General features: G+C 42.5%; 1 protein-coding gene across 1 annotated transcript; it reads right to left on the bottom strand.

Annotated features, from left to right (window-relative positions):
* Positions 1-5,969: 5,969 nt before the first annotated feature.
* hoxb9a (homeobox B9a) lies at positions 5,970-9,667 on the bottom strand. Its single transcript, XM_063037572.1, has 2 exons — positions 8,477-9,667; positions 5,970-7,391 (listed from the first exon to the last, which is right to left on the bottom strand). The coding sequence occupies exons 1-2, from the start codon at positions 8,991-8,993 to the stop codon at positions 7,150-7,152; spliced, it is 759 nt and encodes a 252-aa protein (XP_062893642.1). The 5' UTR covers positions 8,994-9,667; the 3' UTR covers positions 5,970-7,149.
* Positions 9,668-15,933: the final 6,266 nt, after the last annotated feature.

The raw sequence follows: 15,933 nt of genomic DNA, 5'->3' as shown, positions 1-15,933 counted from the left end.
GATGTGCCGCTGAACCGCTAGACGGAATCACAGAAATAAAACTCAATTAATTGTATATCTGTGCGCTCGAGCCGCCTTAATGGGATAAACGCTGATAATTTAGCGTCTGAGCGGCACCACATAGGAGGGTAATTCTGAAATTAATAGAACAAGAGCCTCCTGCACGAAAGGAGAAGACGTCCTTAAACTGGCCTGTCTGAAATGCAAAATCGCAGGGTTTTATTCGCACGGTGAACGGTGGTAGAAAGAAGCCGAGAAATGAACCATATTTACACACAACGCCTTTGGACGTGCAGTAAGTGTACATACAGTGAGGTCCTAATTGCGAATTATATACCTGAAGTTATCCGTGTAAACCCGAATACATCAAAGAATATATATATATATATATATATATATAAAATATGGTTGTTCTGAGCGCCTTTCTGTGTGTTTTTTCTCTCTGCCTGACTCTACCTTGCTCTAAGTATGGGCTGCGGACTATACATGAACCATCCATAAATAAAGCGGGAGAAGGAAGCACAATACAAGATTTAAAAAACACACACACACACACAATAATAAAAAAATATATAATGCCAGAAACAGATCAGGGGCAGCCCTGATTCAAATGAAGCTTTTCCTCCGTGTTGATGGAAGGTCCATTTACAAAACTCGATTCAAAAGGACTGCTGTTTCCCCCCCGGCATTGTTTTCGCCTTGCCAAACGTTAATGCTTTTTTAAAACGTGAACGCGGCAGATGAATCTAAAATAGAACTGTGCAAGTCTTAAAATCCAGTAAGCGGTTCAAAACAAAAAAAAACAACAGGAAACAACAGACGCTATCATTGGGCCTGGTGGGAATGAAACACGGAAGCCTGGTAATGCCTGGAAGAAATCGTCCTTGCCTTCTGTTTTATTTTTGCTTCCAGTGCAAACGTGTGGGTTGTTTTTTTGTTGAATGGACCATAATTCGGACGTGCGAAGCAGCCGAGGCTGGTTAAGTGTGAGGACTGAAATTTCATTTAGAAACTAAGCATTCACTATTGATAATACCCAGATAATACCCACTTTTTTTTTAAAAAGAGCGTTCTTTAAGGAGGGAACGCAACCAGCTATTTGCCCATTACATGCGTCGCTTTATAATAGGCAGCTGTTTGATGTGGATCGACTTTCTAAATTCAATGTCTCATGCTACAGACCGCCTGGTCGAAAATGACCGAATTTATTTCTCAAGTTATTAACACCTACTAAAGAATCTGACAAAAAAAAATAGGCATAAAGAATGGCTGGCGAGTTACTTTCTCAAACAGCTTTCAGAGACAAATAGTGCAAAATGACCGATTAGAGCGAAGTTTTTAATGCAGGGGAAATTCTGATATGCAGTGTTTTTCGTTTTACTGCGCATTAGGACCGATCGAGAAAGAGATGGCATGTTAGGAAATGTATACAAGTGCACAGGGCCATGGGTCTTCCATTCTTGGACTAACGAGTGGTAAAGCGCCACGATCGAGTTTAGTGGAACATTGATGCCACCTACTGGCAAATGGAGGGAATTTTCCCGGATTTGTGAAAACACACGGCGCAATATTGGTAAATATCCGTCACTGAGTGATGAAATCTGGAGGTAAAAAAGAAATCATTGGTCTTAAAGAACGGCGAGGAGAAATGTTTAAATTCTTTTGTGTCCATCGTGTTATGTAGGGGTGGCGATAGCCAATTAACAACATCCTGAATAGTATAGAGCGAATTGCTCACAGCATACATTCGTATATGAGGCAGTAAAGAGAGGCAAAGAGAGGGAAGAGAAAAAGAACGCTTTGAAAACGGAATCGTCCCCACCTCCAAGACATTTTTACTTTTAGAATGATCTACCAGGCCTGTGCGCGGATTGTAAACACATTCAAAGACCTGGGGCAGACGTCTCGCCAGAATCTGTATAGCGCTTTTTTTTATTATTGCAGTAAGTTCTGGCCGCCACCAATGGTTAGAAAGTTGAACAAAAGAGGGCGTTGCTTCTTTAGGGTCTAAAAAATGCATGCTATCCGCACTACCACACATTTCCCCTTAAAAAAATATATATATGTATATATTTTCTTGTGCGTATATTTCCCTTAGAAATAAAGTCACATTTTTAATACTTGACGCTCTCTAAATTTGAATTTAATTTAATAGGTTCTGAAAGTCTTTTCCCCCCACTTGCAGTGTTTGCTTTACAGACGTTCAATTCCTAACCTTCAGAAATTTATACCCTATAAACTTTTACAGCGGTCATATTATTTTATTGCCGCGCAATCACTGAATTTCCTATAATGACAGACAACTTCCTCACTCTTCCTCCTCCTCCTCCTCCTCCTCCAGCGTCAAATACTTGCTTCTGTTCCTTTTTTTTAACTCGCTCTTGTCTCTCGTGTTAACGAAAAAAGATATTAAAAATTGAAATTACTGATATATTAGTGGTAATATTAAAAGCTGGCCTTTTAATAGTTTTTTTCCCCCATCGACTCTTAGCAAAAGCCGCTTCAAGCAGCCACAGAACCACTTTCGGGAACAGTTGTTACCCCTCGACCGTCAGGCTCCTGAATTAACGGGGATAACTTCATTCACCACAACTTTGTACTGATCCCGTTATTTGCAGGCTCGCTTTCGAGGACTCGACAACCCATGTTCTCAATATTATTTATTTCTTGTTTGTCTATCATTATCATTTTGTGGTTTTTTTCCCTCTCTCGCTCGTGTATTAGCACGGTTTGTCGTCGTTTGCACGTTGGTTGTATTCTCCGCCTTTGTTCGCGGTGAGGCGTCTCATTCTGTTTCCTGTTGTGTTTCTCTGTATCTACAGTGAATGCGCGCAAGAAAATGAATCTCAGGGTAGCATTTGGTGACTTTAATCAGAAAATGACTGCGAACTCTGCACCAATATCAAGGGATTATAAAATATCGAATCCCAGACTCAATTTTCATTATGCCCCTAACACATCTGTAACCTTTACAAAGAAAAATCCTGAAGCTTTTAAGGTAACGAATTCCCCTTCTTTCCACATAATTATAAACAGTCTTCGTTATCAAGGTCTTGCAGGTAATATCCAGCAGAAATGTCATCTGTCCGGAACACTCAATGGAAATCATTACCTTCACCACGGTGTTCAAATACATATTGCATTTTCAGAAGTTCTTTTCTTCCCACATGCTGCCAAGTTTGAGGTTTAAACTTCAGCCTCGAAGTCTGAAGCAGCACATACAATTTTCTTCCTTGAATACCCTCGGTTGAAATATCTTTCCTGGATGTTAGGGTGTAGATACGCATGGCAATTGTCACAGTGTCAACCCTGAAACAGTTTGGCTAGGGGACACATTTTGCGGTGGGTAATTAAATATATACATGGAAGTAGCAGCTACCAAAAATAAGAGAGTCAAAGTCTTGAAGCAATTTACGTAGCTTACAATACTATCCTCGTCTTTCATACAAAAACTCGTGCATATTTATACGCATATTCCAGAAGTATGCATCTTGATATCATCTGTCTATCTATCTAGTTATTTATCTATGTATGTATCTATCTGTCTATCTATCTATATTTATACCTATCTATCAGTTTATTTATTTAGATATCTATATAAGTATCTATCCACATATTCGCATTTATATGTATATATATCCATCTATATTATATATTTGTATATGCATGTGCGCGTGTATCCGCGCATATATGTACTTATACACTATATGTGTATGTGCATGCATATTTATATATGCATATACTACATGTATGTTCATGTATGGACATGCCAAGAGGCAGGCTACAAGCCAGGTTGGTGGTTGTGCATAGACTGAGTAACAAGGACTTTCCTATTAATCTCCTGAAGCTGCGAAATGCATAAAAAGCTGCTTAAACCCTCTAAAACTGAGTAAATAAGTAGGACATGCCAATCCTTGAGAAATTTAACTCGCCTAGGTCGGTTGGCGGGGTATTACTTGCCGCACAGGCCATGAAACGTACAACTAAATGTTCAGGCCACAGAAGTAACGGTATTTTGCGTCCTCATAATTTATGTAAATTCTGGAAGAATGTGTACTGCACCCTGCATGAAAGAACGCGCTATTTTGCACTCGAATCCTTTAAGTCTATAATTATGATCCAATCGCCGCGATACGCCACGGATTTTCGTAGTTAGTCGTTTGAGCTGGACAACAAAATATTTAAAGCAAACGAGGTATGATTGCGTTTTAATTGTGCCGTCCGTACTTCGCTCGGCGAGGAACTGAAACACGTCAAAAATAGAGAATTCTTCAGATCCTCTATCGATTTTTAAAAAAAAAATCTCATATGGAGGGTAAATCGCAGTCTCTGAATGCTAGTTCTATACTGAAATCTTACAGCATCAATCTCGGATGGTGTTCCTTCTCCGGCGGCAGCGTTTCAATTTAACTTTGATGAGAGCAACACTTCGTCGTGTGTGGGTGTGTGTGTGTGTGAGTGTCTGTGTATGTGTGTGCGTGTGTGGGTGTGTGTGTATGTGTGTGTGTGTGAGTGTGTCTGTGTATGTGTGTGCGTGTGTGGGGGTGTGTGTGTGTGTGTGTGTGTGTGTGTGTGTGTGTGTGTGTGAGTGTGTGTATGTGTGTGTATGTGTGTGTGTATGTGTGTGTGTGTGTGTGTGTCTGTGTATGTGTGTGCGTGTGTGGGTGTGTGGGTGTGTCTGTGTGTGTATGTGTGTGTGTGTGTGTGTGTGTGAGTGTGTGTATGTGTGTGTGTCTGTGTGTGTGTGTGTGTGTATGTGTGTGTGTGTGTGTGTGTGAGTGTGTGTATGTGTGTGTGTATGTGTGTGTGTGTGTGTGTGTACGCGCGCGCCTTCTCTCTCTCTCTCTCTCTCTCTCTCTCTCTCTCTCTCTCTCTCTCCCTCCCTCTCTCTCTCTCTCTCTCTCTCTCTCTCTCTCTTCCCAGTAACTGCACGCATTTCTGTTTTGTTTCTGCTTTGTGCTATTGTACAGACGCTAACCCATTGCGTCCCCTGCGCTGGGGAATTTATTGGGGAAAAACTGAAGGACCGCATTATGCGACGACCGGCAGCCTGACTCCCTGCCCGAAGGCGGTGACGTGATGCCCGACTATATTCCCCGTTGATTCATCATATCAGTATTTGCTTCCGTTGCGATTTTAAGAACTGGCTTTCGTCGTTCCACACACTGCCCTTGCCACCACTCCACCCCGCCTTATTTTCAGTCCTGTCCCAAAACTTATTAAAAATAAATATAAAGATGCCGGTCGCTGCCAATTATTAGTAGTGCTGGCTCAGGGCCAGAGAAAGAATTGGAGTTTGGAACCAGTGGCGGGGGCAAGGCCCAGAAGTGGAAAAACATTAAGAGACACAAGGTCACGCAGAGACAGTCGGATGTCTAATCGTCAGCTGCGCTTTATTCCGCGGTCCGCATCCCATACATTCATAAATTTCCATCTATCGATTGTGGTGTTAGGTGCACACACACACACACACACACACACACACACACAATAAAATCAACGGCTCGATTTTTGTTCTAAATCATTCACTGGATTCGACCTGTCACTGTTTCTAGCGTCAATAATATAAAATTACATTAAATACAGCGACCATGCGCAGCTGCTATTCGACAGTTCCGGAACACGGGGGTGGCAGAGAGGGGGGAATAAACTAAAAGCTAAGACCATCCAGATCGTTTTTTTGGGGGGGGGGGTGTTCATGTAAGGTACTTGATTCGATAACCTCCAGTGTAAAATATACGAAAACGAAGAACAGTTTTGAGTTTTTTAACTCTGGCCCCACAGCGGACAGAGACCTAAAGATGGGCAGAAATGACCTATTTATCAATCCCCTTCCTTTCATCTTGGCGGGTAACCACAATCCGGGCAACATGGTCAGATACCTCCTACGCAGAACTTTGCGGGTAACTTTATTTCTCCCCCCCCCCCCCACCGACGACCACCACCCTCACCCCACCCCCCATGCGGCATTCTGCTCCTGAAACGTTACGAAATCCTACATTATAACTCGTTAGCGTTTCTCCCCCGCCGTGTTCATCTGGCTTACCGTTAGTTTGAAAGCCACGTGGTTAAAGTTACCCAAACAAAGCGGGGCAGGCACCGGAGAGCGGCGACTACTCGTTTTAAAAATCCGGGCTTCTGGATTCTGCATATATATATTTTTTTAAAAAATATAAAAACACAACAAGGCCAAACTCAGGCAAGCGCGCGGAGTAAAAGGTCCACAAACTGCAGTTACAATACTCAAACTGCTTAAATAGTGATCACATTTCCATATCAGAGTGCATATCCTCAAACCAACGTGATGGGGGGGGGGGTGGAGGAACACTAACGAAAAAAAAACGATTTGAAACGTTGAACCATGTATCCTAGACATACTCCGTGTTTGTAAACAACTGGAAGTAAGCCGTGTCAAAACAGTAAAGGATTAATACAGAGATATATATAGAGATATATTTTTAAAGAAATCAACAGTAGTTTAAAGACGTTTTCTCTCAATAATCTTGCTCTGGAGCTCGGTGAGGCACCACGACCATTACCGAAAGAATCACAGAAATTTTAATAATTTATAAACAACTCAAAGTTTCTTTAAAAACCCTCAAGACAAGAGAACGGAGAAGGAATAAAAGCGCGCTGCTCTCTCTCTCCCTCTCTCTCTTTCAGTAACAGAATGGAGTGAGAGTGAGAGGAAGTCGTATTCCTTAATATCCCGCAATAAAATCTCTTACACGTGACTCTCTATTTCGTGAACGAATGCACTAAAATCTTCGAAATAAGACCCTTGGCATTCGGGCTATCCTTTGTTGTGGACGGATGGCGGATTTTCTCTGGACTTTACCACTCCGCCACCGAGGGTCCCAAGCCCGACTGCGAAAGGAAGAGGGCTGGCCGCGGGACTCGCCAACCCCGTCCCGCAAAGCAAAAACCCAGAGGTACAGAAATCGCCAACAGAGGCTTCAAAGACCTCACCTCTGGGAGGGGATTGGGCTGCACCTAGGGGACAACTGGAAAGTCTGGCCCAGGAGAGAGGACCCTCGGCGGCCCATGCCCCGGTAGGGCTGATCGGCTGAAGTAAGTGTAGGGTTTTACGGGTATATTGCAGTGGAAACAGTAACCGGCTACGCGCTGAAGTTTGGACTGAGCAGCTCGTCATTCGAACTCCTTCACATGCTCCTTACTGAGTCTCTTCATCTTCATCCGCCTGTTCTGAAACCAGATTTTCACTTGTCTCTCAGTTAGGTTGAGAAGGTGCGCCACTTCGTGTCTCCGCTCTCTGGTGAGGTACATGTTGAACAGAAATTCCTTCTCCAGTTCCAGGGTCTGGTACTTAGTGTAAGGGCACCTTCTCTTCCTGGTCGAGCGAGCGTGCAGCCAATTTGCGGAAGGGTTTTCTGAAGACGGGCGAAGAAAGAAGAGGGGTGGGGTGGGGTGGGGAGGGGAAAGAGGCAATCAGACTAGATTCGGTATTGCAATGCGAACCGCTTTTCATTCACGCGTTCCATATGATGTAAAGTGTGCGGGGACGTGCTCCCCGAGCCTCCATGAGCCCTCAGAAGCCTGTGCTTGGTATTCTCTTTAAGTGCCGGCAAGTTCTATGTCTGAACTGCAAACCCGCTAGACGGTTACTGAAGGGAGTAGATTGTGTGTGTGTGTGTGTCTGTCTGTGTGTGTCTGTCTGTGTGAGTGTATTTGTGTGTGTGTGTGTGGTGGGGTGTGTGTGTGTGTCTGTCTGTCAGTCTGTGTGAGTGTATTTGTGTGTGTGTGTGTGCGTGTGAGTGTATTTGTGTGTGTGTGTATGTGTGTGTGTGCGTGTGTGTGTGTTTGTGCCTATGTGTGTTTGTGTGTGTGTGTTTGTGTCTGTGTGTATGTGTTTGTGTGTGTGGGTGGGTAGGTGGGTGTGTGTGCGCGCCCGCGCGCTGTTTATGACCACGATTGTAAACTGAAGCATAAAACTATACGACGGCAGCAATGCATAAATTGTACTCTTTCCCTTTCTCTCTCTCTCTCTCTCTCTCTCTCTCTCTCTCTCTCTCTCTCTCTCTCTCTGTCTTTCTCCCCACCCGTCTCTTCTTCAGCGGCTTCACACTGGAATTTTACACACACCGCGTTTGCTCTGACTCTCCCCCCACCCCCCGCTCTCACCCCACATTTTCAGAAGACTGATACAGAAAAAGAGGGCGCAACAGCAAGGGGGGAAACGTATCGTCAGTCACTTTTGTCTTTCCTCCCCGCCGAGGGATAGACTGGTAAGGCCGCCGCTGAAGGCTTACAGGTGCTTATACAGAGAACCCATAAAAGAGCACAGAGTAGCATAAGGCATGTAGGATAATATAAAAACAAAGCGGATCAATGCGAGTATCTATGCTGGAGGCAAATCTGGCCGTAACTGAAACTTTTCATCAGCACTGCAACTTTGCAAAACTACTTTTTTTTACACACTCTGGGAATAGTGAAAATCATCTCCAGACCAACTTACTTTGCTCGGAAGCACCTTTGTCTCCCTTCCCGTCATATAAGCCGTCTTCATAGCATGGCGTTTTCCCAGAGTTCATGACTTCCCTTTCCAAGGATTGTCCCTGCAACTTCTGGAGTGCAGCTGGTAAGGTCTGGCCGCCGTGACCCGCGGCGGGCTCCGTTTTCAACGAGTCGTGCGCGCTGGAAGGTATCCCCGGGACCGCCGGGACTCGGGAGCTCGGGTCCAGCCAGGACCGGACATACCTGCTCTCAGGCGGGACGGGATGAGACTGGACATAAGGATGACACAGAGCGGACACGCTGGCAGCGGGCTGAGGGTACACCGGGGTCCAGGAGGTGCCGAACGCGGGCGATTTTGTCTGAAAATTACACGCAGGGAACTCGGGGCGTTCGCTGAGCCCCGGCTGTCTGGAGACTATATATTGTCCCGAAGTTAACTTTGTCGTAGCTGTCGTTTCGCTATCGTGACTTATAAGAGAATCGACAAAATAGTTACTAATAGCACCAGACATCGACATTGTCAAAACATCATACACGGCGATTCATTGGGAAATTACACGTAAGGCTTAAAATTTGTTCTCGCAACTTCTCAACTAACAAAGTAGAGTTAGCTAATATGTTGTGTGCTATCTGCGAGGCGATTGGTTAAAGTTTTCATGAGGCCGACACAGAGACAATTAAGCGTAAATCAATCCGCAACGGGGCTTAAGCGATTAACACAGCCACCTCGTGTTATATACTTTTAAGAGGTGAAATTGTGTTAAACACGGAACGCAACTACATATAAACGCACATAGTCTAAAACCTGCAGCAAGGTACAGAACAAGATTACATTTTAAAAGCAGCTTTCAAAGGAACTACTTTGTCCGTTCATCAATCTTTCCTCGCGTGACAAATTCTCACACTAGGTCTAGCAATGGACACTCCTATTGTTGCTGCCATTGTCCGAATCCGATAACCTAGCAGCATTGAAGTCGATCATTGTGCAAGACAATTCTTGTATTAATTTTTTCTGTCGTTCTTTTGTGTGTGTGTGTGTGTGTGTGTGTGTGTGTCTGTGTGTGTGTGTCTGTGTGTCCGTGTGTGGAAGGTAGAAAGAATTAGCAACTTCGTCGGGTTTGAACGCCTACATTTGTGTTAGTAATACTAATGAGATAATCTGGTGTTGTTATCGAATTACGCGCGTTCTCTGCTCATTTAAATATATAAATATATATTTATATAAATAGAAACTATGGTAAAAGACTACATTGTAATCCGTGACAAGGCATCATGTTTTAATTTTGACAAAATTCGCAATAAGGACTCGACTCGGTTAACGACAACTTATTGTTCCAAAACTTCTCTTTGAGTCCAACAACTGACGGTGTTTTAATTCCCGAAGAAGTCAACTTTTATAACCGGGCAATTGCAAAGAACCAATAGGCGAGTTATTGAGAAATGATGTTAAACTATGCATAAACCGTTAAAAAATGTAATACTTTCTCTCTTGATATGTTTCTGTCTATTTTATGTACAGACACTCCTGTGCCCAGCGTCACTTTACGCACATACAATCAATCTGTGTATACAAGCTATCTTAAGCATTTATATTTATTGTGTTTCTATTATTATTGAGCTCTTCATCTTGTTGTGTTTTTTTGTGCTACATCGGATCGCGAGTAACGGTAATTTGCACTTCTGTACTAGAAACGTTATTAAACAATTTTGGAAGATTTTGAATCTAACTATTTTGGGTTTTTTTCTTTCCTTGAGAAACGGGGGCGGGGGGGGGGGTCGAAAAAGTTATTTGAATCAGGAACTAAAGTTAAAGGGGAAAACAATCGTGAATGGGAATTCAGAGATGACGCTTGTCCTTATTCCCGGTGAAGTACTCAAACTCAATGTCAAATGAGGGTTTGTATTGGTGGGAAATTCTAACTTATTGTACCACCTTCGTTATGCAATTAATTCACGGAGACCAAAGGCGTTTAACCTTGTTGCACACCCATTAAGTAAACTGAGTGGGATAACTTGTATTTTTGATGCACAGTCCGGCCACAGCACATGCTATGTCGACGGGAAAAGACTATGTGGGAGCCCCGTTTATATGCAATACATCTTTTTCCTTTTGGCCAAACTTTGATTTTATAAAATTTACCCCGCTCCCTGACATAAACTCAATTTAACTATACGCGGTCGTTCTTCTGGTCGGATCTCAGGTACCATTCGTTTAGTAATTATGTCTTAAATTCAGTTTAATGTCAGGGAATGGACTACTGTACCAGATTTCATTGGCCCCCCCAAAGGAGGAAAAGAGCCACAGGGTTCATCTGTATTTTAAACATCGTGGCCAATATCTGCGTATTCGCTGATACGATAATCACGACTTGGTCAATCATGATCAAGGAGGTTCAGAATCAAAATAAGAATGAGGTTTAATATCACTGTCATGTATCCCCGGCCCGCTGAGTTCCTCCAGCATTTTGCGTCGCTTGCTCTGGATTTCCAGCATTTGCAGAACGTGTCCACGTTGTTTTGCGGCAGTACATAATTTTTAAAACACTATAAATTACAAGGAGAAATATATGTAATCAAATCAAATGAGCAGTGCGAAAAGAGAGGGCAAATAAAAGCTGAGGTAGCGTGCATGGCTTTATTGTCCATTGAGAAATCCGGAGGCGATAGGGGAAGAAGCTGATCCTGGACTCCCCTCTCGATTTTCAAACCTATCCTTAAATGCACGAACAAGCCTGAATAAATTAAACTATACCACGAAGAGAGAATACTCAAATATTTGACCACACCAGTGAGAAAATTAAACGCAGCATTCTGTATAATTTATATTTAACAGCACGGCCTACTTTGTCACAATTTAACACCGCGATTCACTTGCCCTGAACAAAAACAAAGACATTATTCTGGGCCCTCTCCATAAAAAACATTATTTCCCTACGATACTTTCCAAAGTTCAGCTGTAAACCAGGGCAAATAAATTGAGAATATTTTCAGCTTAATGAGCGCATAGCTTAATCATTGATTAAAAGAATGCTATTAAGGTGCAGGGTCATAATTTCAGCTCGTCTAAGAAATAGCCTTATTTATATATTTGAAAAAAATATATATAACGTGTGCAGCCAGAACCAGTGTCCCTGTGACTTGACATAAAATGGCTGTTAGAATCAGGACAAAAACCTCACACTTGCACGTTGTTTTGGGGGGTTGATTGTTACATATCTTACGGAATAAGAGGTTCATAGCTTCGAAAGCTATGGAACAAAGTTATAATTTATTATGGTCAGTACTTTATTAACTGAATTGCAAATACACACTATGCTTTTTTTTAGAACATGCAGTTCTTCGATGTTAATTGCAAATGAGAGAGAGAGAGAGAGAGAGTGAAAAATATATAAGTTTCTAAAATAATTATAGTTCCTGGAGACCATCAAGTGAGCGAACTGTGAGAACATTAACTACATAATTATACTATTCGTAAAACATACATACTAGTTTTTCTGGTCATTCAAAGCATGGCGAGATACATTAAAAAATATGTTTGTAGGGTATTTTTTTAATGAGGAAAACCGCCAGTCGGGCTGGCTATTGTTGTGCAGATGTTAAAAAGGCAGCCCTAAGGAGCTCTTAAAGCGACAGCACACTGGCCTACACAGAACTATGAAATCCTGCATGTGCCAACTTCACATTCTACAAATAGTTAAATAGGAAAACGACTGTTTTATTTTAAAATCTTCATATCGAATGGACTTTCACAGCTTTCACAGTTCATATATTTTTAAACGGGCCACTCGAGATAAATGGAATAATCGCGACAAAACCGTTCTCTCTCTCATATGACCAGACAAATGAGTGTCCAGACACTAAAGGTAACACTGCCCAAATGAGAAAACGGGGGCTATTTTTTCTTAAATTGGATACAATGAATATGGGCCGCTTCTTGACGACATTGGACTGTAAAAAGTAGAAAGACGTTGAAGGCTGCTTCTACAGTAGGGAGGTCTATGCTCTGTCGTGCTTCAAATAGGGAACGCCGGTGGGCATATTCTGTACAGAACAAACAGATAGCCTTATATTTTTAAAGCCGTTTTAGGCCACAGATCCGGACCGCTGCCAGCGAAAAATGGCGATTGTCTGCGGCCACAGCAGCAGGGTTCAGGGGAAAATATATATATATATTAGAAAAGTCCTGTCGTTCGGGGTCGCTGTAGGCATTTGGGGTAGGAATACAACAGTAAAGAACGAGGTTTATCTCAGAACCTGAATGTATTACATAGAAATTAAGCCATTTGCTCCCGGCTGCTGGCACACTGTGCAGCCCGACGAGTTGAAATGAAATTTTAAATGGCCTGCATCTTTTAACAATAACGAGATGACGCTCCCTCCCTCTGGCCCAGTGCATTGCACAGCGAACTGAACGCATGCAGATGAGAAGGGAAGCCGAGTCTATCGCGTTTGTATTAAATAGCATGCAGCGCAGGAGGGAAGGAGAATCGTGCCATTTACAACCCCTTGGATGAGCCACGCGAAAACTAATTATTATAAATATACTTCAATTCTCTTCGATAATCACCAGTACCCCTGCGAGGGCATTGAGGAGTAAGACATTGCAAATATGGAGCTAAACTCAAGGAATTGTGGAATAGCAAGGAAAGCTCCCTCCCCCCCCCCCAGCCCCCGCCCTTTTTTAAAGAGCAGAATCTGAATGAATCAAGCACGAATGTAGCGAGAGGTAAACTAAAGCTTCAGCTTCAGAAGGAAAAGGTCCAGTCTGAGACGTGTTATCTCTTTATATTCGCAAACACGAGAAAATCTGCAGATGCTGGAAATCCAGGCAACACACACACACACACAAACTGCTGGTGTGTAGGTGCTGCCTGGCCTGCTGCGTTCCACCAGCACTTTGTGCGTGTTGCTTACTCCTTATAGTATTGGTTCCCGCCATTTTAAATGGATAGCTGGATTTTAAAGTTCTCTCACTCGGGTGTGTGTATGTGTGTGTGTGTGTGTGTGTGTGTGTGTGTGTGTGTGTGTGTGTGTGTGTGTTTAAGTTTTCAGTGACCCAGGGACATGAGCACATCACAGAGTCGCTTGAGTTTTAAAATGTTTGCTCCAGCCCTTCCTCCGTCCGCTTCTTAAATTTAAACGATCTCCCTCAAAAGAAAATTGGCAGGGCAGGTTAGATTTTTTTTTCCTCTGGGAACTACGCCCCTGAACTGTGGAACTCGATGCCCAAGATTATAAGGGATGTAGAATCTGTTGGCACTTTTAAACGCCAGCTCAAAGCCTATTTGTCTAACCTTGCTTTAAACTAATATGTTTTGCCTTTTCTTTTCATGATTTTAATTGTATTTTTAGACTTTACCCCATTGTCAAGCAGTTTGAACTACATCGTCTTATGAAAAGTGCTCTATAAGTAAAATATTATTACTATCATCTCAAGATGATTATTCTTATCCCTCACTAGGATAACATCGGGATCGTCCCAGTTCTTTCTGCAATATCGAGTTCTGAACGATCACTATTACGGAGGGAGACTAATTCACGGCTGGATATATTGCATTCTGGGAAATAAAATATCATTACTGTGAGACTGCAAGGTCAACTAGCGATTGGCCGTGTGCAACAACGTGTTCACCTAACTTTGTGATCTGGTGTGTTAAACTAGTTTTGCATGAATTCCAATTTAACATCGACCAGGTTAGCTTATGAAACGCACCCTGTGCACTACAATGTGCCCCAAGCAGTTGATCTATTTTGACCTGTTACTAAACTTGGAATTTTTTTTTTAGAAAAAACAACAACTTATGAGGTCTCCGATCTTCACACAACAAAGTACAAAGAGTTAGAAAGATATACCCATAGAAATGCAAATCAGAGCGTATATGCGACGATAAATCCAAAAAGTCTCTTTTTTTGCCATTATAAAGCAATTCTGAAACTATATAATTTAGTCCCGAGGAAAATGTACAGAGTATGAAAGGTTTATAATGTAGAAATGCTATTTTGCATATGTAACATATATGTACATGTAGATATATGCAAAAATAACATTACTACATTATAAACCATTTATACATGTATACTATATATATACATTGCATATATATAATATATTTTCTACATAATATATATTATATATGTATAATACTTGGGTAAATTATAAAACAACGTCTGTGCAGTAAAATGCAAAAATAACATCACACACACACACACAAACACACACACACACACACACACACACACACACACACACACACACATATATATATATATATATCGAGGCAAGGCTTTCAGACACATTAATCCCTCAGTTAATGTTCGATAACAGTCCACACTTGGCCTTGCTGTTGTCGCCATACCTCTGCATCTCCGCAATGCATATTCACAGCAAAATTTCTTCGGACACGTGCCATATTCCGCATTTTAAATAAAATCCAAAAGTTTGCGACGACGATAACTGGGGTAATTCAGGCAGTTTCCTGTCACTGCGGTCGAATAGAAGCCCAACAACATGAAACTACCTAAGTCACTCGACAGTTCATTTTCTCTGGCGGCAAATCTGGACCTAGCACGTCGAACGGCAAAATAACGTCCCGATTTACCCGATAGCTGGACGCGATTGCTTAAAAAGAACAGTAACAAATAATAGAAAATAAACGCGTGTAAGGAATAAGACGAGAAGTCGATCGAATATCTCACGGACCGCACCATTTTGACCTTGCAGTGTCCGTGCCACACAAACGTCGGGGGAGAAAATATTCACAACATTCTTTCTACGCGTCCGACACCGCGGGGACGCATGAAGTGTTCTTACATTTGAAACCGCTCTCTGAAATGTTGTATCAACGAATTTTTTTTTTTTGTTTTTGGAGGGACAGATATCTAAAAGATTCAGCTTTCTATAAAGTAGAAATCTCTGTCAGCCACCCTGATAAAAAGGTCAACAGTTAAACGTGACAACAATGTCCTACCGCTTTCTTCCCGTGCATTACAAAATCTTGAAAGCCAAGTTGATGACTTTGCCAAGCAAGGAGAAGGAAAATAGTTTCCCTGATCTCAAAACCCTGCCTTGTGGCGTGCTGTTCACAGCCAGACTGCCCAAGTCCAACAAGTTCTACATGACAGCAACTTGCCAAACCCATTTAGAGGCCATAAAAAAAAACTTCTACAAAAGCAGACGTGTTCGTCCGTGGAACATCGCCGGTGCCCACAATTAGGTTACGACCGTCTGGATGGTATTTAAATCATCGACACCGGATACCAAATACATTTCAAACTGGAAGGGAGTTCTTTAGGGCTGGGAAAATCGCAATTCTCTGTCCGTGTGTCCCCCCCGCCCCACCACACACACACACACACACACACACGCCCCCGCCCCCACCAGCTCTCCCAACTACCAAGTTGTCCACTTCGGTTCAATTTCACGGGTACACAATCAACCAACCACGGTGCATGATATAC

Source organism: Mobula hypostoma, chromosome X1 (assembly GCF_963921235.1).
Source record: "Mobula hypostoma chromosome X1, sMobHyp1.1, whole genome shotgun sequence".
Taxonomy (NCBI): domain Eukaryota; kingdom Metazoa; phylum Chordata; class Chondrichthyes; order Myliobatiformes; family Myliobatidae; genus Mobula; species Mobula hypostoma.
This window is presented reverse-complemented; position numbering and strand designations above follow the sequence as displayed.